Source organism: Limulus polyphemus, unplaced genomic scaffold (assembly GCF_000517525.1).
Source record: "Limulus polyphemus unplaced genomic scaffold, Limulus_polyphemus-2.1.2 Scaffold679, whole genome shotgun sequence".
Classification (NCBI taxonomy): Eukaryota; Metazoa; Arthropoda; class Merostomata; order Xiphosura; family Limulidae; genus Limulus; species Limulus polyphemus.
In genome coordinates, this window is record NW_013666289.1 from 243,856 (window position 1) to 269,348 (window position 25,493).

At 33.9% G+C, this 25,493-nt stretch overlaps 1 protein-coding gene across 1 annotated transcript in view; it reads right to left on the reverse strand.

Moving 5' to 3' along the window:
• Positions 1–642: 642 nt before the first annotated feature.
• LOC106459908 (nose resistant to fluoxetine protein 6-like) overlaps positions 643–25,493 on the reverse strand; it is a 37,377-nt gene continuing 12,526 nt past the window's right edge. The window contains exons 5-15 of the mRNA XM_022386478.1: positions 24,185–24,282; positions 23,864–24,031; positions 23,168–23,261; positions 21,663–21,755; positions 15,962–16,127; positions 13,936–14,015; positions 8,549–8,671; positions 7,229–7,349; positions 5,108–5,294; positions 2,503–2,645; positions 643–1,206 (exon numbers count right to left, since the gene is read on the reverse strand). Coding sequence (XP_022242186.1) covers positions 874–1,206; positions 2,503–2,645; positions 5,108–5,294; positions 7,229–7,349; positions 8,549–8,671; positions 13,936–14,015; positions 15,962–16,127; positions 21,663–21,755; positions 23,168–23,261; positions 23,864–24,031; positions 24,185–24,282 — 1,606 coding nt within the window. The 3' untranslated portion in view covers positions 643–873. The remainder of the gene's footprint in view (positions 1,207–2,502; positions 2,646–5,107; positions 5,295–7,228; positions 7,350–8,548; positions 8,672–13,935; positions 14,016–15,961; positions 16,128–21,662; positions 21,756–23,167; positions 23,262–23,863; positions 24,032–24,184; positions 24,283–25,493) is intronic.

Below are 25,493 nucleotides of genomic sequence, written 5' to 3' on the forward strand. Positions count from 1 at the left end.
TATTTGATAAACGCTGCGTGGCGGAGGTATGCACTCTACTGAGCGCCCTCTGGTTTGTATCAGTTGCTGTGAGATATAACTGATATATTTTTCATAAACACTAGTTCTCACATACTTTTTCTTAAACAGTGAGACAGAAAATATTTTTTTTAGTAATACTAAATGTTTATATGATGTATGAAATCACTAACAATGTTTTTTAAGATGAAACACAACTTCTTAAGTAACAATCGTTGACAATATGAGTTTTTGGGATCATTAATAGTAGCTTCAGCAACACCGATTATCGATGGTATGTAGGGTGTTTTGTTTAACACAACGTTCTTAATAAAATTCCATTAAAAACGTTCTAATAACATTATTAGATCAGTTCGTTTGATCAGAAAATTTTACTATACATTCTGCTTATCACATTTTTAACATCAGTTTAGTTTCGCTTACTAATTTATACTTTTATTCAAAGACAAATATTTTTATTTAAGTTTAAAAATTACAGTGTCTAACCCAATATTTATTACTCAATTATATTTGTCATTTCATTTTTTTAACTAACACTAAACTTAAAATATCAATAAAAGTATCACACGAAAAAGTGGATTAAGGACAGATCATTGATTTATTTTAGCACAGGAACCATTGGCCATGTAATTCTGCAGACAGAAGTACAATGTTTACAATACAGAGGATTTATAATCGTTAATGGCTTTTATATGTAATATTTAAAACCCTGTTTTGTTACAAAGGACCTATCAATGATTAAACAAACACCAAATGATTTAACTTTTTTAAATTGAAGTTTGACATATTATCCTAGTGCTTTGAATTCGCTACCATATAAAGAAAAGCTGGAACTACTTATATTTTGTATTGAAACTAAAGCCGACTTGTGAAACTGTAATTGTCATATCCTTCATTTTGACTGCTGGCTTGACCGTTGTTATATGTTCCACAAGAGCTCTGGATATTTCCATTGTTAACTACAATGTTCCTCTTTGTCGAAACGGTTTCATCTTCGACAACTGTCTCTTGTAAAACCTTAAGTGATGGTTCATTCATCATCTGGCCACACTTAGGTTTTTCTGTGACCCTGCTCTGCCATCGAGAAAGTAGAAAACATTCTAGACTGGCAAATGGCGCTTCCACAAGTAGGTAGCACACGCAAGCCGCTCCAATGCTGACCACTAGGTGGCCAAAAAACTGGTACAACTGAACAAAAATATATATTTATGTATAAATTGATAGAAAACAAAACTTAAATCATCACTAGCATTCACATTTTCACAATATTCGGTTTGTTCAAACAAACGTATATGTATAAAGTCTCACTAGTTAAGTGCAAATACATTGTTGGAATGCTAACGCTTTTCATGTATCACTTTTCTTCGTAGCGTACAAAATGTTGAACGTCGACAAGGCCCTTTCATGTATTCTTTCGAATATTTTCACATGCTTGTGTTCGTCTTTATTGTCGTGTTTATCACTTTCTGTTAGTTATTGATATTAACACGATAAAGTGTTTATTGCTGTGTGTTGGTTGTTGCTATTAGCATGTTAGGGTGTTTATCACTGTGTCGGTTTCTACTATTAGCATGTTAAGGTGTTTATCACTGTGTTGGTTTTTACTATTAGCATCTTAAGGTCTTTATCACGGTGTGTTAGTTTTTAGTATTAGGATAATAGGGATGTGTATCACTAGCTGACAAATTCTGATATTCAACAATAATAATAATTTGTAGCATATAAAAAGCTATGAATTGCTATTTTTACACACACTGTAATATTTAACTATTATATAAGTATTACAAACCAAGTTCTGAGAGAAATTATAATTTACCTTCTTTCATTCTCATAGTCACTAAAACAAGAAATATACCTTTAAAATATCTCTAAAACAAAATAAAAACTATTCCCTGTTGCTCGATTTCGTACTTTAAATTGTTATAAAAAAAATTCCGAATTCTAAAGTGATTGTGTTTTAAAACTGTTTACCCTAGGGTAACAAACTTTCACCCGAGTTACATTAAGAATTGGAAGGTTTATTCAGGAAAGTTTCGGTACAATTCAGGGTGATTCAAAACCATATTATACTGTATACCTGAATTTCATTTCCTGTAACCTACCGTTGCTTTTATTTGGTGATTTGAATAAATCCATGCTATTGTGCAGAGTATTGCGAAGGTCAATGAGCACTGTACAAAACATATGACGCTTACAGTAGGTACATTTAAGGAGAGGCTTTATATGCTGACGGAATGCACATTGTGACTGTTTTTGAAGAACTCTGTACGACGTTAGCTTTCCTTTAATAAAACGTACTATTTTCAATGTACTTATGGTGGCATTTTGTTCCCTTAAGAGAAACAGTTTTTAAGATACCACCATTTTAAAAATTCATTTTTCTTTATAATCACTGTGTACAATAACTGTTTTTTTATTTCAAAGAAACGTTCTAGGAATCACAACCTTTTTTTAAATTTCTTAACTGCTGATAAAGGTACAAACCAGGTCATAGTGGTGGAAAACCACCCGTTCTCTGAAGGTCCACACTCGCAACCAGATCACCAACAGGTGAACCACATAAAGAGAGTAGCTGAGGCGACTGATTGGTACAAACCCTTTCCACGAGAGTATCATCTTTACTGGATCTGGAACAGCATAAGTTGGCTATAAGTTCAGGTTTTCGATAAATACTCAAATAATTTAGTAAAAACCTTACAATGGTACTGTCTATTGTGTACTGAAACTTGTAAACATAATACATAAGTTATTATTATTTTTTAAATCAACAATGATACATTGGAAACTTAGACGGGCATACCAGATACAGATGTGTAAATTTAGTATTTTGTTTCGGATATATGCGCAGTATTACACCAGGGTTACCTGCGTTAGCCGTTCCTAATTTTTGGCTGATAGATTAAAGGGAAATTCACTACTCAACAGCAATCAATGCCAACTTTTAGACTACTCTAATTGAATAGTGGGATATGACTGTCACTAATTAAGTGTAGAACATAGTTAACACTAACGTAGATTATCGCTATCAGTATTTATCAGAAACACATTGTTCATACTTTTTTGTCTTTGAACTTCATAATCAGAGTAAATTTATTCAAATTTTGCAACTGAAGTTACTTCAAACTGTCATTCTCTATGGATACGCTCGATTTGCATGTCTAGGGTATGTTCTGGATGGCTCGGCATGGCCAGGTGGTTAGGGCGCTCGACTCGCAATCTGAGGGTCGCGGGTTCGAATCCCCGTCCCGCCAAACATACTCGCCCTTTCAGCCGTGGGGGCGTTATAAAGTGACGGTCAATCTCACTATTCGTTGGTAAAAGAGTAGCCCAAGAGTTGGCGGTGGTGATGCCTAGCTGCCTTCCCTCTAGTCTTACACTGCTAAATTAGGGACGGCTAGCGCAGATAGCCCTCGTGTAGCTTTGCGCGAAATTCAAAAACAAACAAACATGTTCTGTATATTCTTTCCAGCGGAAGAATCGAGTGAACAGGAACAGAAAGCTAGAGATTCCAATATAGCGAAGAATGTAAGGTTGATGATGATGCTGAACAAAGTGATGATGAAAAAGTGTAAAGTTTACTTCCAGGAATAACCCTTGTTTTGTAAGTGACTAGAATAATTATCATTCCATCAATGCTGTAGTAGAAAAAAAAGAGGAAAGGTGTTGTTTACGAAATATATTTAGTAGTTTGGCATAATATTTTAAGCATGCGCTGCGTTGCTACACTTCATCTGTCATCTTGATGTCCTCACTCTTTCCCTTATAACACCACCTTGTCGAGAACAATCGGTAAAAGTCCGGAACACTGTTCGGAGTCTCTTTACTTTTGTGCAGAAAGTTTAGTATGTTTATCACGACGAATCAAGTGTGCTCTAAGGTTTCTGATATTAAGTATTACTTTCTAAAAGAATAGCTCGATTCTTTTTTCTTGTTGCAGTAGGATGCGAACCATAACTCACAATACGGTACACTAACTACTAGGCCGCACCAAGCACAACTCTAGAAACAGAACTGGATAAATAAGTGTCACATATGATTATTCAAATAAGTTCAAGTCATCCAACTTAAGGGACGAACGCTAAAGTAGTAAAAACAAAATGCGAGTGATAATGTCGTTTAATTTCTGAATAGTTTTCTTTCTATTCTTTTTTTTTTTTTGCCTTTTGTTGCTTTGTTAGCTACCTTGTTTGTTATTATTCACAAAGCTACAGAATGGGCTATCTGTGCTTTCCCCACTGCGGCTATCGAAACCCGAATATTAGTGTTGTAAGCTGTGAGACTTACCACTTAACCAACGGGAACGTTTTGTTTTCATTCAGTAAGAAATCACTATAACAGGTCAGTATAGAACGGCATAGAAGCAGAGCATGTTATAATTACACTTTAAAAGTTAATATGAGATAACTATCTCTTATTAGACTTTACGGAGAATGTCAACAAAACGGCAAAGGTATTCTATGATATTCAATGTTTTCTTTGCAATTCTACGTATTTAGAATAAAACAATATACCAAAATGTTTCTTTGGTTATTATAAGATGTTTGCTACTCAGATTGCAGTACAAAATTAATCTAATCGTCAACATTTTGTCCTTACATTATAAACTCTGTAATTACAACTTCAAATATGCCCCCACGTATTTCAACTCCTATGTATATATGGTTTTATATGGCAGTAGGAAACAACACTTAACATCAGTGCCCATTTAATTTGTGGAGTAATTTCAGTTGCAAGTAAGCTCGAACGTTGAAATAAAATATATCCTCAATATGGATTTTACAAAGTACGAACATTGTGCACCTGTAAGTTAGTGGTCACGATAATTTTTGACGTTGTCTGTTCGGAATTTTCTAGTGTTCTTCACTTAATTAATAAGTATAGCTGCCATCTAGTAGTCAGTGGTGGTATAAGAAGTTTGGCTTACATTAATGTTTTAACAACTGTGCCACTGGGGGTTACTTTAGCAGGAAATGACAGTTAGTTAATACCTACTTGTGAAAATGATTTAATGTGAATAAACTATATAAAGTTTTTCAGATTTTAGTCCTAGGAATTAAAATGATTACTCTAATAAAGTTTCATAACTTACTTGCTTGATCAACTACGGACATAAAACTTGTCCATCCAAGTCCAGTTGCCCAAATAATTCTATGGATCGAAGCATACGCAACTGAAACTGAGACACCAGGGACAGTTCCGTTATTCCAAGGGTACGTTAGCAATAGCACCGCCAGGTTAAAGCTAACACTAAGCATCCACCCAATCAACTTGGCAAACTAATTGCAAGTAAAAAACATTATATGAGTAATTTTTCCCAACAGAAACAAATGCTTTTAGCGCTTTGGCTACATTTAAACCAATTTAAGTTCAATTTTTAGTACATCATTTCGATCAACGTTTCAGGTTATGCTATGCCTGGAATTAATATAAAACAAAAACCAGCACCAACGTAAAAAGAAAAATACTTGAGTTCATCGAATTTCACTGACGTAGGTTTTATCGCATGATATTATTCACAAAGTATTGTAGAAATAATTGTCCACTTAAATAACTTGTATAATGTTTTTTAGCTGCTCACGAAACTCGATTAAGAAGTTAAAATAATGTAATATTTTTTAAATAAGCATCAAAAATCAAAAGTGTGTTTGTTTATTGTTCTTCAGTTTTATGACAGAAAACTTCTACAACTCGGATAAATCACAGCGTAAGTGGCTTGCTAAAAACAACTTGCGTAGTTGCTGGCCTGCGCTATAGCTTCATGTATAGTGTTCAGTAAAATGACGCTCTGCACATAACCACCCCTCATCTCCGAATGTGTACCGGCTTCAGAAGGGTGTACAGATGTGGTAAGACCAGTGATGGATAGGTTAATGGAACATGTCCGAGATGCAGAAAAACAGAAACGACCAATAAGCATTTGTCTTAGGTTTCGAAATACTCAGGTGAAACTATCCCTTTACCGGCTTACAATGTAAAAACAATTATGTTGATAAAACACATAGCTGAAAGTTTTATAATCAGAAAGAAAATCCTCATATTAAACAATAGATTCACGTGGCTGCGTACTACATAATTTCATAACTAATTCTTGAATTCGGCAAGACTGACAGCTTTCTTGATTGTTTTCTCATTTTCAAGGGTTTTATAAAGATGTACTCCTACATCATATAGGTTGTGATGCTAATAATTATTATTATTTTTACAATGACCATCGTGTAAATATTATCTGTATTTATTTATTCATGAAACTATAGTGATTAATTGTTGGAAAGAAGTTTGTAGACTTGTTTCAATCAGTGACATGCTTGTTACATGTTCATTGTTTAAATCTGGGTTCTCTCCGAACATGCTTGTTACTTGTTCATTGCTTAAATCTGGGTTCTCTCCGAACATGCTTGTTACATGTTCATTGTTTAAATCTGGGTTCTCTCCGAACATGCTTGTTACTTGTTCATTGCTTAAATCTGGGTCCTCTCCGAACATGCTTGTACATGTTCATTGCTTAAATCTGGGTTCTCTCCGAACATGCTTGTTACATATTCATTGTTTAAATCTGGGTTCTCTCCGAACATGCTTGTTACATATTCATTGTTTAAATCTGGGTTCTCTCCGAACATGCTTGTTACTTGTTTATTGCTTAAACATTGGTTCTCTCCGAACAATGGAACACTATGAGTAAAAATAGTTGTGTACGTTTCATGCATATCATTTGATAGTTTAAGGAAAACATTTTTAATGAAGTGCAAGTAGTTACAAAGTTTGCCCCCTAGTCCTCTCATAGATGTCTTCAAGCTTTGAATATATTATACTTAGAAACACTGAACATAGTGTTTTATTGGATCAAGTTGAAGGGATTAGTTTGAATTTCCATTTCTTCATAAATGTTTTTTTGTTTTTTTTTTGCTTACATCCTGTCATTTTATAAGTTGCAGCTGTAAATATCTTTTGTGAAAATTGATAGAGTTAAGGATTGGTGGTCATAGTTCCAATAAGAAATTACATTTGATCAGTATAACGGATTTTACATTTCATGATAATCATGTTTTAAAACTTTTGATAATGTCACAAGCATTTTTCGAATAGTTTGAGTAACAATTTGAAATGACGAATAGTAAAGTTTAACGAGTTTTAGGTGGAGCCTATTAAACACTTTAGCAGTAACTGATTTTCTATCCAATGTGAACATAAGAACTAGGTTGATCTAACTTACCCTGGGAAGAACTACATTCCCGTGATTTACTAACATGTAACCAACAATAACACCCACTGCATATGGTCCAAGATGTGTGTACGGTCTCAAATAGATGTATGTTGCGATTTTTTTAGAAAACCTATAAGAAAAAAGAGAATCACAAAATCAACTCTTAATGTGTGAAATAACACCAGTTTCAGTGATTGCATTGAGTTGGAATTATTTGATGAGGTTAAAAATAAAATATTAAATTAAAAAGTAGCAGATTATTAAAGTTTACTGGGGTAATATAGAAGCTTGGTCGGCCTGAATTTTTAAGCAAAATCACACTAACATCAAACAGGTTCGGCTAGTATAGAGTGCTTGGAGATACTTTTTCCACGAACATCTAGAAGCGACCTTACAGGTTCCTTGCTGTGACCTGATGAAAGTAGTCTTACTACATTCACTATAGGAATTAAAATAACCAGTTTTTAAAATAGTTTTACTTATGATAACTTCTGCCAAGATCAGCATCATAATATAATTTCCAATGAGATATAATTTAATTTGCTTTCTGAGAAATTGTTTTCTATGGATCTTCATCAGGAACTAATGAAGCAGTTCATGCAAGACCTTCACAAGGATATGAATTATGTCTTATTTCTATAACCTTCTTCAGGATATAAATACATACTTCTCAAGATTTCACCAAGACGTAATAGATTTACTGTTCTGAGTGCCTTCCGCAGGATAAAAGTTTGTTCTTCCTAGGACACTCATTAGGATGTAATGGATGTGTTTTCTATAAGACATCTTCAATAACTAATGAAGGTGTTTATCTATGTACCTTCGCTAATAAATAAATGATTTATTTTTCTTTAAGCCTTCGCCTTGATGTCAGATATACACATGTTTTTCCCCAGGTCTTCATCAGAGTGTAATAGATGTGTTCTTTCGAGGGTTTCAGTAGAATATACATGCGCTCATTTTTCACCTTAATGTCATGGAAGTGTTCGTCTAAGGATTTTCAGCAGAATTATAAAATGAAAGTGTTTTTTTTAAGAAACAAAACCTAGGTACTTCCAGCAACATATACATATGCTCTTCCTCACCAAAGACCTTCACAAGAAATTAAGTCTGTTTTTCCAAGGAACTTCTCAAGAAAAAAAATAGACTCAGTTCACATGTAATAATGCTCAAATCTAGAGTTATGTAAAGCGCCAAGGATTATTTTATTTGAATGAAGACAGTTATGATTGTGACGTTACTATTTTAACACAATCCCGAGTCTTTATAGTATATTTGTTTCACTAAATAGAATTAAAATAAAAGAAAACATACCAAATTTATACTTACTCTTGATCAGGTGACAACAAAACTATGGTGGGATAAAAGTCCTCAAGATAAGTTATAATTCCAACAGCTGTTGCCGATCCTACAATTATTATGCATGTTAACAGCAGTCCCATCTTTGGCCACCTTTAAATGATAAATAATATGAAGCTTAGCATTTCTTTGCACATGAGAAATTGAACACACACTTATTAGCGACATTATAATACAAGATATTGTTCTAGTGTACCATGTACGTTTGATGTTTTGCATGTTAAGGAGTGTAGTTCTTACATTTTGTAAGGGACGATCACGATACTGTATACTAACATAGATATAAAAATCATTACAGTAATCCAATAGGGATATAAAATGTTTCCACTAAGACTTTTTATACTGTTACTCCGTCTGTTGAGTTATCAAGTCTTACTGAGTGAAACGAACGAGCTGACAGAGCATGATCTATTTATAGGTAAGAATATAATAATACATCGCAAGAAGCTTGAAAATAATTTAAATTACACCATTCTCTACTGACTTACACTAGGCTGTCTCTTTAGCTACGATTTATTTATTGTATTCCGTTACAGATAATTTCTTTTGCTCCATACCAGAGCTCATAAATATTGGCTGAGTTGCATCTTACAAATCTTAGTTTGAAACGCTATTTATATCAGCCTTTTTATATCAACCTTATTCCTTAGAAATGGGTCATGTTTTACTACCTTAGAAGTTCCATAACATTAAAAACTGCAACCCGTTTTCGAAAGCAAAAATCTGCATTAATTTTACAATAGTAAGAACCTGTAATACTATTACAATAATAAGACCTTGCAATACTTTCCACACCAGTAAGATCTTACAACGCTTTCATAACCTGTAATATGTTATAAGAAAAATTTAAAGTAGTGAAAATTACAATATTTTCACCATCAGTAACAGGCCTTAATGTGTTTACGAAATTAATAATCTTCAATAATTTGGTAACAAGAATACTTTACAGTAAGATTACACCAGGAAGAAACTACTAGAGAAATTGAGCAGTTATATAAAAATTACTTTGGAGCTTCGCCACATCACCACATCTGGCCATGATTTATCTAAAAAATGTGCGTCTTGACAATAGCCCTATAGCATGGTTTCTATTGCAAAAGTTTTAAAGGCACAACATTACACTCTGTGTGTTTCCATAAGTCACATACTGTGCGAAGACGATGATTTTTCCAGAGTCCATTTCATCAATCTGAATGCCCATAGGTGCTGCATATGGCAAATTGATTGGTATATCTTTCTATAGAATTGCATGCATATCCGTTTCATTATCCAGCTGCTCGAAGTAAGTAATGGTTGAACGGATAAGCCGTGGAAGAAACTTGTGTACACGTGAATTATGTCAATTTTCCATACGGAGCTCGTTCTTGATTATGTTGTGTGAAACATGTAGATGACTTTTGCCATCGAACTTTCTATTCATGGAGTCTCACCTCTTTCAAGATGTCGCACTTTGCTCACCACGACTTGAGTACGATTTGTTATATGTCTCTTTCTGGATGGTCATGGTGTCCCAAGTTGATCCACATTCCTTTGTTTTTCAATGCCATTAAGTACGAAAGATATTTCCATCTTGGAAATTCTATATATTTATGATCTGAGTGTATGAGGATTTTGCATCAGAAAGGGCTGTTGCATACTTCTCCAAAGCAATCATAATCCCAAACAACTTAAGTCAACAGCAAGCATTGCAATCACACTCCAAACCAATCTGGAGAAAAGCCATCGTCCACAAATTGAAGCACATGGCTTAAGAATAAGACTCTCTAACCCAAAAAGTCATTGTGAGCCGTTAACACGATAATAAACAAAGACATACAGTTGAAAAAGGCTCATAGGCTATCATTCATACGTCCAAGGCAGATGCTGATTTCACAAGAAAGACGGCTGAAGCAACTGAAATAATAGCAATCACATTTGACCACCTTTCCATCAAGTTTCCCAATTTATCTGAAATTGACTTTTTGTGTATTAATTCTGCTTAAAGGTGGTCTTGAAATTCAAAGATCCCGTCTATCGGAAGATCAGAAGAAAATCTGTCAGGATGTGAAATCAAAAATTGGTTTTTTCTCCTAAACATAATTTTGTCAAAATGGAAACTGTAGCATCGCATAATAATACGAAATCAATTAGATTAATCAGAACCTACAATGGAGGAAGTAATTTCAAGGGTAGCACGAAACAAGGAATATCGTTCTTATAAGAGTACAATTTGCCTTCAGTCCATTTTCAATAATCTCTTCCTCTCTCTATGTACCATATCCAAACAGGATGTTGGTGACCATTGTCTTCCACAAATTTCTTCTCCTTGAGGCAGAAATAATTTCTAATGTCGATACATCCACCCATTTATGTAGACTCTAGACATAAGTCAACCTCTGTCTTCTATGGTCTCCTTCTTTTAATCTTTCCAGTTACGACCAGACTTTCAATTTATTCTTTCCTCATAATGTTTTCAAGAAACTACAACTATCTCTTTCTGATGTTAATCAGCAGCTTCCTCCTGCAACTTATTTTTGACAAAATATTTTCATTTGAGGTATGACTTGTCCAACATTACCTTCAAGATGTGCCTTAAGAACCATAACTCAATTTCTTCAATTCTCTTTTCCATACTTGGCAGTATTGTCCAACATTCTGATGCACACGCGAGAATTGCTATAACTTAGCAATCCAAATCTCTTAACTCCATTGTCATAGAAATTTTACTATTTATCAGTATCTTTTTCATTTTCAGAAAGGCGTCTTTTGCCATTTCTATTCTCCGTTTTATTTCATGATCACATTTACCATCTGGCCCCCCATTGGCATAGCGGTATGTCTGTGGACTTACAATGCTAGAAACAGGGTGTCGATACTCATGGTGGGCAGAGCACAGATAATCCATTGTGTAGCTTTATGCTTAACTTCAAACACACGAACAAAATTTACCATCTGATATTGTACAGCTTTCCATGTAGTTGTATCTATTGACCTGTTTTATTAGTTCCTTATCTATTTTGACAATATATACAGGAATGACCTTCTTTCCAATTACCATGTATTCTGTTTTCCTACAGTTGATACTTAAACTCTTCTTCTCACTTTGACTAAAAACATTATCTAAAATGTTTTGCAACTTCTCTTCTGAAAAACTGTGTAATCAGCATAACACAAGTTGTTCAAATTCTGTCTCCCAATGATCAGCTCTGGTAAATCCTCAATCTCCCTCGGGATTTTCTCACTGTACAAATTAAAAACGTCAGGTTAAAAGACACACTTAATTTGGATGAAATCGCTTAATTCATTTTCTATCTTCACTGTTGCAGTTTGGTACAAATAGAGGTTTCTAAAAATTCTCAAGTCTTTACTATCAATATCCAGTTCTTCCAGCATTTTCATAAACTCCACATGTTTGACTCTTTCACAAGCTTTGGTATAAACAATAAAACATTGCCTTTTCCGAAAGCATTTGAACCATGAAGGTAGCATTTCTTATACCACGATCTTCATTAGTACCACATATAAATTTTGCAATCTCTAGTCTTATTCTACTTGTATCTCTCCTCATCACCTTCTTTAATAGGCTCTTTGTCACATGGCTCATTAAACTTATGATTTGATGGTGTTCACATTCAATGGCTACAGGTTTTTTTAGAGAATACAATAAACTTTTAATGTTAACTTTTCTATACCAAATTCTTCCAAATACTATATTTGTTTTAATGCAATTTCATCTGGTTCTATAGTCTTATTGCTGTTCATTCTGTTGATAACTCTTCATACTTTTGACTTAAGAATTTTCAATCCTTCCATGTTCTTCTTAATAGATGGCCTTTTTTCACGATTATTATGAAATAAATCTTCAATATACTCTGTCCATCTTTTCAATACTTATTATTGTTCTATAATTACATCACCATTCTTAGCCTTTATACATCCACTAGCAGTGCATCCTTTTTTACCTGTGGTGTCTTTGATATTCCTATACATTCATATAACATCTTTATCCTTTTGTTTTTCTATTTCTTTAAATTTTTCATTAACCCATTTTTCCCTTTTCTGCATTGCTCATTGATCGAATTCTTTTTGTCAATATTTTTTTTATACTCTTCAATACTACGGATTTTCATCTTCCTTCTATCTTCTATGACCTCAAGAATTTCCTCCATCATCCATTTCTGTTCCTTTTGCCTTAAATTTAATAGAATAACCTCCTTCGTGCTTCTTTAAGAATTTCCGATTTTGACATATTTCCTTCATCTTCAAGTTCTTGAAAACGATTTTTAACTGCAACTGTATACATTTCTTTAATCAGATCTTTTCCCACTAGAATTGTACAACCAAGCTTCTTTGTCTCTTTTGGCTTCTTAAGTTTCCTCAGTCTTATGTTGATAGTACATACTACAGGGACATGGTCCTTCACACAGTAAGCCCCTGGATAAGACTTCGATTGTTGTACTGCATTCCCGAATCTTCTATTGATGGTGATGTAATGAATTTGGTTTCTAAATTTATCTTTTCCAGGTATATCTTCTTTCCGGTTGTTGCTCAAACCATGTGTTCGTAATGGCCTGATCACTTGCAACACATCAATCAATCCATTTCTCTCCTGTTTCATTTTTCTATCCAAGTCTATGCAGTCCAATAATATTATCCACTCACTTACAAACAACTTTTGCATTTACATCTTCCACCATTATGACCACTTCTTGAGGTTTGCATTGCTTTTTCGCTTTATCAAGGTCTTCATAGAAACTATCAATGTCCTCTTCCCCATTTTCAACTGTCGGTGCATAGACTTGTATTATTACAACATTGAAGGGTTTAGCCAATATTTTCATAAGCATCACTCTATAAGATATTGTACAAAATCCATGCAGGATTCACCTGTCACACACAGATTATGCTTGGCAAAATACTGCAGCAGGTTGCCATTTCTTACTGCAGGTTTCAGTGCTCAACTAACTTGAACAAGTCTCTTCTATCGTTGTCCCAGTTGCACCAGGCATCCGCAAAACGAGATTATCCACCGTCCTGCACCCCCAACGACTTCAACTGTAATCCTGGTCAAGGAGGCTAATAGGTGCTATGCCCTGCTTAAGGGCAACCCAGAGAGTACAGCAGCTAGAGGTTATTTGTCTCACTGTTACTCTGATAGTTGTATGTCCTACTGCTGGATGCAGTTTAACGTCATACACAAAACTATTCAATAATATCATGCAAAATAATATTTCACTGAAAAATTTAACGCTTTAAAACAGCAAGAAATTAACAATATTTTTTACACACAAATATCACACAATGTTTTTAAAACAACAGAACTTTTTTAGTTTTAACTTGTACTAATAAAAAACAAAACTGATCAACACACTACTTACTTGTATAAAAGCCATGCTACCACTAACATTGGTATGAACAGTTGCATATCAACACTGAGGTACCATAAATGTGGTAAACACTAAGAAAAAAGTAAATGTTGTAATAATTAGAAATGCATTATGGGTTTGCTAAACACCAGAGAAGAAAGTAGATAACTGCATCTCAACTGTTACAGATACTAGAGAAGAATGAAACTATATACGTAATCATGGAAATAGCTATAGAATAAAAGTGGTAAGTGCAATCAACTTAATAAACATGGTAAATACAAAAATGTTAAAATAAATGCACCATAAATGTTGTAGATAAATAAATATCGACAATAAATAAATGTACAACAGGTGTGCTAACCACTAGAGATTAAACAAATGTACAACAGGTGTGCTAACCGCTAAAGATTAAACAAATGTACAACAGGTGTGCTAACCACTAGAGATTAAACAAATGTACAACAGGTGTGCTAACCACTAGAGATTAAACAAATGTACAACAGGTGTGCTAACCACTAGAGATTAAACAAATGTACAACAGGTGTGCTAACCACTAGAGATTAAACAAATGTACAACAGGTGTACTAACCACTAGAGATTAAAGAAATTTATTGGTTACGTAAATGCTACGCACATTTTGTTTACACGCCTCTAATTTTAAATCCGAAACAAGCAAACTAAAATAAACGTGAAAAAAAACAACATCTGAAGTTCAGTAATTCTTATCACAAATTTTAGGACAATTTTCTTTGGTTGTTTAACAAATTGTTTCATGATATCGCGTGAAACTACAGAAGAGTTGTATGTGCATCACTATTTCTAACTTTTATGTGATAATCTAAAAGGAAGTTAGCAAGTAAACAATACTAACCGCCAAATCTTGGGCTATTCCTAGTTAATGGAATAGTGAAATCTGATCGTCATGTTTTTGGCACAACTACGGCCCTAAATTGAGGAGCGCATTTTTGGAGAAACAAGTGCGAACCCATGAATCGTAAGACTCACAGTCCAGGCACGCTAACAACTGAGCCACGCCTGATCTTATGTGACCATTGTCTATCTAAATGTTCGTCTGAACTGATAATATCTTACTAAAGATTTGTGTCAAACGACTGACAATGAATGTACTATATTATTTCTGTGATCTACCACACGTTTATACAAAAGTATTGTATTCTTGTAAATTAGTTTACTTTCTTAATCGACTGCCAAGTGCGAGCGAGGGACGTTCAACTAAAGAGAAGGAAGAAAACAAAACTGCAGGCAGAATGACTTGAATAAAATTCAAATTGGCTGTGAACATTAGTCGATGTTATCTTCTAAATAGTTGTATAATCATATCATCAGTGGATTCCTGAAAAATGACGCAATAGTATGGAAGTGCGGGCAGTTAGGTGTTTTATGATTACCGAGAAGATAAAATCTCTACTAAAGCAGGTTACTGTAAAATGTTACAGAATCATATGAAACCAACTGTTCAAACTTACTTCAGCAGGACAAAGTTCACTCTCAAATTGCTCAAGTAACAGTATCCAAGATTCAGAACTTGGGCTCCTACCCAATATTCAGCTTATACTTGGCCATACATTACTTCTATTTGTTTGGTCCCATGAAAGAAGTATAATGAGGCAAATGTTTGAAAATAAGCAAAGACGTACAGGATATAATGAGGGAGTGGTCAAAAGATTTTCTATGCGGCAGGAATACAGAAACATAATATAACTGTGGCCAATGTGCCAATAAGTACAAGAAGACTAAATGGAGAGGGGATATTAATTACATTTCCATTCGGTAATTCGCTTTTAGTAATTTCATCTTTCCCCATTTGTATTTGAACGCCCCTTGTATTAAGCTGGAAGTCAGAACATATAAGGCTTCTAATAGTCAGGGAATCCTCAGAAGACAGTATTGCTTGCAGAAGATAAATATATAAGTACAAGTTAATTGAATATTAAGCATGGTCCAAGATGGTGATATTTGTTTCAATTTAAAGATTTGCAGTATGTAATAACCTGGAAAGTCAACGTTAACTTACCATATCTTTGTAGTCTGTCCAGTTGATTACATAAACCAAGATTCTCCACCAATTCAATTGACAATTTGTAACTTCTTTCATTATCTTTTCCTTCCAGAAGGGCCCAGAAGCAGCCAAAGGTTCGAGGAATAAAATACCCAAAACAAACAAAATTGTGGGTGTCAGCCTTTAGAAAAAATACAGGACAAATAAATATACATATAGTGGTAAAAGAATCTTCAATAATTTTTACATCGTTTACTCTTTATTGCTATGTACACAACAAACACGTAGGTAGCATGCACTTTTTTTAGCGTAAGAAATTAGAAATCCTCTGAGCACAATAAATGTTGAGTGATAAGCAACCACATTTTTATTGTTTTAGCATTAAACTACTAGCGGCACTTAGAACATTGTTGATAAACTGCGGCCATAAACCAAACTCTCCTTTATTCAGAGTCTCTGTTCAGCATTGGCCCTAGCCATGATTTTAAACAAATTTACTTAGGGCATGTACAAGCATATTAGACTCAACTGGTAATCTTAGGTTAGCATGTTCTTTCACACGTGTCAACAACTTTATATTAGTGGAACCAATGTAACCCTGCTGACAGCAGGGACAATTAAATTTATGGACAACTAAATAAGATTGTAAAGTTAGGATTTGAATTTAAAGAAAGAACTAAGGTGACAATTAGGTTTGAAAATACTCCCCAGCTGTATACCCTTCGGATAACATTTTTCAGCTGATTCTTAATGATCAAATAGTATTTACAAATATAGAGTAGACTAATAACCAAAGATTTCTAGATATATCAATAGTACAATGTGTTACAACGCTATGCTTATTTAGATAACAGCGAAATATTCTATGAAAAAAGTTAACTTGGAAAATCATTTTTACACACAAAAATTTTTTGATATTTATAAATTCTTTATATAAACCATCATAAGTGCTAGATGCCTTATAAGCACGGTGAAAAGTATCTAATAAAAAACACCTTAGGTGTGAAAAAAAGGTGCGACCAAAAAAAAAATGATTGAGTTTGTGATTTGAGGAATGAAATCAAAATTGGTGGCCAAACTGGTAGCTACACTTAAAGAATTTGTTGTTCAACTTGGGGCATGATGGTGGGTAAAACAAAATATGCGGCCTGGCTAACTAATGAATGAATATTTGCTGTAAAATCCTCATCAATGCTATAAGTGTAGCTATCAGTTTGGCCGCCAATTTTGATTTCATTCCTTTAAGTAACACCCTCAATTGTTTTTTGGCCATACCTTTTTTCACACCTAAAGTGTTTTTGGTTAGATAGCATGACTTTTTGTCAATACAAACCAACAAACCACAGCAAGTAAGAAAGTGACACTCGATAGTAACCCACATTAACTTTATGATCGCAATCCTATTATTCAGAGCAGACCTTTACTTTACAGAACAACCAGACTCTTTAAAGTATATGGTGGTTGTTTTTCCATTCTAAATAGTGTTAATAGCTTCCTTTATAGCAACGCCATGGAATTTAGATTAACAGTTTCTTGTCATCACCCCCATGCAATCGGTACAGCTGTATCAAGCATCATTATTTATGCTAATTGTTTGAGCTAATATCACGCGACGCTAAACGCTCTTTAATTAGAATAATTTCATAAAATTTAGTAAATTTGTACGGAAAGGTTGGCAATGAATAATTAATAATAACCGTCCACTCATATGATTCTTTTGAAAACTTGATCTAGAAACTACTAATCTAGTTTGCTTGGCCTAAGCAATACTTATTTATCTGCACGTTCTTTAACCTTATAGTTTTGCTGCTATGAATCAGCTGTCTTTAATCAGAATGACAAAAACTAAAAAAGGTCCACTTTTACTCTTAGGTGAAGTTGTAGTAAAAATCTTAAACCGATAGCTCTCGTGACTTTTTGCAAAACGTTTCGTCAATTTTAAGCGGTTTTTGTTAAATAACTTTGCACATGTGGTTTATATTTACACCAAATGAGACTCCTAATTATAGGTTAGAAAGATCTATCAGTGTATGAAATTTGAAAAAAAAATCTATAAAAGTTAAGTATGTTTTTTTATCAAATAAATTTTCCGTACTTTTGGTGTGAAGAAAAAAAATAGGAAGAAACTCAATCAAAATTAGAGGTGTTATATCTCAAATATTCTCAATAGATTGCCTTGAAATTTGGTATGTGAAGTAAGAGTTAATTAGTGCATATTCACTGAAAATATGTGATAGTTTGGATTATCACAGTTCGAGATACAGAAGGTGTAAAATCGCTAAACTATCACTCCTGTTAATAGCACACAATGTGTCCTGCAGCAGGTTGTTTTGGCCGCACGACATACTACCGTGTGTCTTGATTTTAACTACATTCTCTTTAAAAATAGTAGGAATGAAACTTGTAAAGTTAAAATATAATTCTGTAAAAGTTTTTTGTGTTACCCTTCACATTTAAATTATACACTGTTTTCATTAACTAGAGTGTCTAAGAATGGGAGTTTATGACCCTCCTGATTTTCTACAGTAAACTCCATATTGCTGTGTTTGCTGATCAGATATTGTAAACGAGTTTTTAAAAATAGTGAAAGTGTCATCTACATACACACAGTAAAAGGTTTAAGCTCTTGTGGGCAGTTTTACAACTATTTTTTTGTGGAAATACAAACCAAGTTGGTGAGAGATGGTGCCAACCCTGAACCCATGGCAACACCTTCAATCTAATCATATTACTTTTCCCTTCAAAACGAAATGAAACCCTTTAGTAACCAAACTTATTAGTTTAAAAAACTGATTTTGGATTGCCTACTTTGTTGGAACTAGTTTTGTAAATCAGATCAGCACTCACCTGTATGGTCTCTTTTAATGGTATATTAGTATATAATGATTCAATGTCAAAGCTGGCACAATGAACTTTACTGTCAAACTTCAGTTGTTGAATTTAATGAACGAACCCATAATTGTCTTTTAAGATGTATTCATTCGTGGTGAACTTCCTTCTTTAAAATGTCTACCAAAAAAACCTACTAAAGCATAATTGTGAGTTTCAGTATTGGATGCTACGGTCGTAAGGGGCATTCTGCTTTGTGAACTTTTGGTAACCCATAAAAGATGTTTGGATGACTCCCTGATTGTCTAATGTTCATATATTGTCCTTCGTTGAAAATGTTATCTTTCTTCTGTTGTATTAAATATCGTTGCAATTTAACCTCCCTTTCGTCAGTAGGATCGTATTTATTGCAATTTCACAAATTTAGCCGACTTACTTACAATTTCTTTTGCTTTTCTTAAATAATCACTTATATCTAGAATAAGAACACCATTCTCTTTATTTGACTTAGAAGATTTTTTGAAAGCTTCAAATTCTTCTGAACTTGTATTTAAGAAGTTTTTGTAATTACTATTATAATTATTAAAAGAGGTCAAAACTAAACCACTAGTTTCAATTCTAACGTTACTAAAGGATTGCCCTGATAGATCAAATCATAAAGAAAATGATCTTAATAAAGGTAGATTTATGATTATTCTCCCTTTTAAAGAAAGTGCACATATCTGTGAGTAATTCTATCTCATGAGTGTAATAATTCTTGGGGGCTTTTATTGTTACTCTAGTTTTTACCTTACAGATTGGTGAGCCAATTGAGCTACGACAATACAAAATCCTACATTTATATGATGATATATCAATAAAAGTTCCAAACCATAAAAAATAAGGAAAAACTGAAAATGTTTCAAGTACCATGAAGTTTATCAAATTTACTTGCGCTCAACTGACATTGAGCTGGATGCTACTAGGTACTTGACTGCCATTCTAGTTTAACTTGATGTAAACATTTCAACTTGTTTACTCACAGAACGCTTATTTTATTCCTGAGTCAAATTCAAAGACTCATAATTCCTGGAATGACCAAATCGACGAGATTTGTAGAAGAGGTTAAGCAATGAATTTTCGAAATAAATTATATTAGTTAAAGTAAGAGTATCAGGTATAATAATTCACACCTTCTCCATCGTACGTATGCTAGGATTACAGAATATTAGGCGATAAATGTGTCAAAGCTAATAAACAATACGAAGTTAATGGAATACAACTTCAGATGTTTTAAACCTAGCGCCATTGTTTACCAGATACAACCTTAGACAATTCAAATTTAACAAAACATTTTTACTGCGTACAGCTGTACATTGGTAAGATTTTACAATTGCATTTTTCTTCAAACAAATTAACAACAGCGCTGAATGTTTAAGAGCATCACTAAGACAGTCAATGTAACGCCAAGATTTCTGACGTTGCATGGTAAGATGAGGAAGTCCTACTATAGAAGTATTATTTGGATTTAGGTACGAAACTTTTGCTGGCCATTTCATGAATTCTAGTACCTTGGTGGGGTCAACGGGTAAGTTTCCGAACTTACAATCGTAAGATGTGGAATTCGATTTCCAGTTGTGATCAGAGCTCAGATAACCTATTGTGTAGCTTTGTGCTAAAATTACCACCACTATCAACAGCCTTTGACTTCTATAGATTGTTGCTAAATAAGTCCATCAAAATCTTAGTAGAAATGGTTTTAGTCATTATCCTGCATTAGGAGAAAATCTGGTTCGTTTACAACCGCAAATGATCGTAGAATTGAGCCCAATACCACGTCAATATGTCGTCAAGCACTAAATACGACCGACCATCTTCGGAAGTATAATAAGATCTAGACTCATTCATACTGATGCATTCTCCCTTCACCAAATGGATGATTGGTAGAGGCATAAAACCTCGACTGATCGGTAACGAGACGCGAATCATGAACCCCCGGATTCATAGTCCAGACGCCCTAATCACTTGGCCATGTTCGACCCAATTAAATATTGTTCACTCTCCTAGAGGTATTTTGTCCGTTCAAAAAGGTATAGAAACCCAAGGGATTTGCTTCCATTCCTAGCAAACTCAGTGAAAGTCCAACTAAATTTTGCAGTGCTGTGTAGTCAACTACAGAACTGAAGTAGGTTTTATGAATTTTGCCAGACATATAGAATATGTTTTTTATCAGTTGGTTACTGACTGTCTATATTAAGTCCATGGGAAGTGAACTGGTGATTCTTAGCGGTCCTGTTGTACAAATAATGGATATTATGTGGCACAGTTGACCTTCCATAACCTTGTCCAGACTGCCAAGCAATATAGTTGAGTTGCTATGATATCAACACGACATCCAGTTATGAGCCTGAATACATCAAAACATGGAAGATCATGACCAAGATGTTTTTAAAATCGAAGAGTGAATACCAAAATAGCAAATCAGTAAATAATTATACGCGAAGAAGAATTGAAGATACCGTCCTTCCAAGGTGAATATCACATGCAAAATGCGTCGAAATAACCATGCAAGCTTACAACTGAACACGTTAAACATATACTTAGCTAAAAACATATAATTTGCGTGGGTTTTGCTCCTATCAATTTTGTCCCTTGAATCTTTTGGTGTAATGTATGTTAATGTAATACTACGTCATCTTTGAACTTTGCTATAGGCAAGCTCGTAATAAATTTGGAGAAATAGTAACATAATGATAAATAATATATTAACAGTTTTGTAGAAAAGCTGCTATTAAGACTTTCGCACTGGTAAGCGTTTAAACCTTAAATATAGCAGTTAGAATTGGCTAGGTGCTTTAAAGAATAACGTGCACATTACGTTATATGTACTTAAATGTGATAAACTCACCTTAAATAACGGTGCAATATTTCAATAAGTAAGTTCAACTGTCCTCCAGATTTTTTCATCTTTTTTAGGACTCCATATGTCATGACCAAGCCTCTTAATAATAAAATACTAGACAAATTAACATCAAAACTTTATTCACTATAGCATTAAGGTTATATAATATTGTCGCTGCGATACAGCCAAAAAACGTTCTAGACCATGAAATATTTAAAGACACTTAACCACATTACTTTGCAAAATGTAAAATTAAACACGCACTTGTGAACAAATGTAACTACTTTAAACCAAACCATATCGCAAAAGAATAAAAAACAGATCCATACTAAAAAACATTAAATGCATCTAAACTTAATCACATTACACTAAATGCATCTAAACTTAATCACATTATACTAAATGCATCTAAACTTAATCACATTACACTAAATGCATCTACACTTATAATCACATTACACTAAATGCATCTAAACTTAATCACATCACACTAAATGCATCTAAACTTAATCACATTACACTAAATGCATCTAAACTTAATCACATTACACTAAATGCATCTAAACTTAATCACATTATACTAAATGCATCTAAACTTAATCACATTATACAAAATGCATCTAAACTTAATCACATTACACGAAATGCATCTAAACTTAATCACATTACACTAAGTGCATCTAAACTTAATCACATTACACTAAATGCATCTAAACTTAATCACATTACACTAAATGCATCTAAACTTAATCACATTATACTAAATGCAACCACATTACTTTGAAGAAAAAAAAACAGCTAGTAAATATTGAACGTAGCCACCTCCAGTCAAATTATCTTGAAATAAAACAGGTTAGAAATCACTAAATAGGGAATATTAAGTCTTACATTAATCTTGAAGCAAAACGCGCTGAAGAATACTAAATATGACTACATTTAAGTGAATCTCAGGTGGTAAGAAGCTATAAGGAAGCTCCCTGATAAGTGATTGGAAGCTTTTCTATTTAAACTATTGTCCCCCGGTGGGACAACGGTAAGTCTGCGGACTTACAGTGCTAAAATCCGGGGTTCGATTTCCCGTGATGGGCACAGCAAATAACACGATGTGCTTTTGCTCTAAAACAAACGGACAAAAAACTGAAACTATATCCTAAACCATTAACACAACATATGGAAAAATAAAACTCACTGAGGAATGAGTAGATATTTTGTATGAATTATTTTATTAAACAATACCCGAGATCATTACCAAACGACAAGATAAATACATTTATCAAAAAACATTTGGAAGTATTTGTATATGAACTAATATCAGGCTGGAGAAAAGGGACTCTAATAATCGGAACAAGAAATTGAGTACAAGAACACCACAAATTTAAATGATAATGGCAACGAGGATGAATTAATTGAAACTATCAGGCATTTTATGTTGGCATAGTGGTTTAGAAATCATTCAAGTTTCAGCTAGAAATGTTGGAACGTTTACATAGTGATCCATGTTAAATACTAACCCAAGGAAAAAGAACGTGTCCACTGCAAGCCAGGCGTTCAAAATAATCTGGAATGGCACGTTGTTCATAGAGAAGAAAGATTTGTAAATATCCCCTGTTGAAAAATATGTTAACTAAATCATCAGTGTTTCAATATTAGACCTAAGTGTGTTTAGCACCGACATGGAAATACTTAACTTATACAAATACCACTTTAATTACTGAGTAAAGGCGCTGAAGGTATTTTAAGTATAACTGAAAATTCTTATTAGGAATACTGAAGCTATTTTACATATAATTACCAGTCTTTAGAAAAGTTCAAAAAGTATTGTAAATACTACCGAAACTCCTTTTTGAATGTATGAAGCTATTTTAAATACAATTACCAAATTTTTGAAAAGTATATATGTTATTCTATATACCACAACAGACAATTAAGAAAAAGAGTAGAAGCCGTTTTAAGTATCACCGACAATCCTAAGCGAAGATACAGAAGATATATTAAATTCTACGGCAGATCTTATAGGAAAGCATAGATGGTATTCGAAATACCACATAAAGTCTTCAGTAAAAAGGCAGACGTTATTCGAAACACCACAGCCAACTTACAGTGAGTTAGTCAGGTTATTCCAAGTACAATCACTAGTCTTCATTTAAGATATAATAAATACTAGTACAATCTTTAGATAGAGAGTATGAAGATAAACTTGTACGTACGTGCGGAAAATAGTTCTACGAAATAATAAGTATGACCCAGGATGACCCACAACATGCTAAACATCTTCATTCCGTTCAGTGTTTCCATCTGCTGGTTAGCTCTTGTGTCCATCAGTTTGTTCCAATTTTTGACCAAAGAGAAACACAGCAAGGCTTTTGTAGCGAAACCTGTGATATATGAAGCATAAACAAATCCCCTTATTTATTTCTAGCCAGTATTATTATGTGAAAAAAAAACATCACCTGTTTATTTTTATCGTAAATACGACACAAACCATTTGAAGGCGTAGATAGACAGCAAGATAGATATAAATTACAAACCTCTTTTAGGCTGTTTTCCTGAATCTGTTATCCAACAAGATGAAATATCAACCGAAGTACCAGTAACCACCAGAATAACCACTACTGAGAGTAAAGAACTGAAATATTAAAAGTGAAAAAAATGTGTTAAACTCTTACGTCTGACTATTTTACAAGAATTATATATCTTATACAGTTCACTAATATCACTCTGTTCACTTAAAATAATATCATAACTTGGTATATGCTTTCAGCTTATGATGCAATGTCAATTCAAAAATCTGATATTTGAAAAGTTTTTCTGGTGTACAAAACTTGAAGACAGCTTTTATATGCGGAAACATCTGTTAGCTGAGTTCTTGCGCAGATCTTAAAATATAACGTTGATAAACGGAAACATCGGCACACGTAGATATGTAGATCTTGAAAGTCGAGTTGTTCAAAACGTGAAAATAGCGTTGATAACTGGACCAATTGTTGGTTGAGATGTTGCAAAGGAAATATCTGCTGAAGCTTTTCGCCAGACACTAATCATAGCAGAACCGTCTGGAAAATGATCTATAGGAAATAGTACAGCTTATAAAATGTGTCTGCGGACTTACAACGCTAGAATCCGGGTTTCGATACCTGTGGTGGGCAGAGCACAGATAGCCCATTGTGTAGCTTTGTGCTTAACTTAAAAACAAACAAACAAACTTATAAAATGAGTCAGATCAACGTAGGCCGGTAAGGCAATCACTGATTAGCATAGCCTTAAGCCAATCAGGAAATGTCATAGACCTACTGAAGGATGGGTAGATTGTATAGGAATTCTTTTTGGCGGCAAAGGACAGGCTTATGTGTTTTAAAAAAGGTGGCTTTCAAAATATAGAGATGAAAAGTTGACAGACCATTTGCAATAATTTTAAACCTGCTATCTGTGTAGTTGTCAGCACAAGTCGGGTTCACTAGTAAATGCTGGCCAATCGCTGATTCACATTTTGGTGGTAGAACTGTTGTTTTACAGGAGCGACATGGTAAATTCTTTTCTTTCACACTCTTATTTCTTATGGATGTGAGTATATGTTGTTTAATTCCATCCTGCAATCTTTGTGAAATGCGACCTACGTACTGACATTCGCAGTGGCACGAGAATTCATAAATAACCATACTTTTCTGTGTAGTAGGTATCCCATCTTTGTGTGTTGCAGGCAACAGCTTGCGTGTGGAATAAGCACAGTAGGGGTTCACTGCAGGAAAATATTTAGTAATGGCCGTTTTCAGTTGTTTTCAAATTTTGTTGAAATGTTACCAATCCATGGCAGTTTTAAGTAAACAGAACACTTGTTAG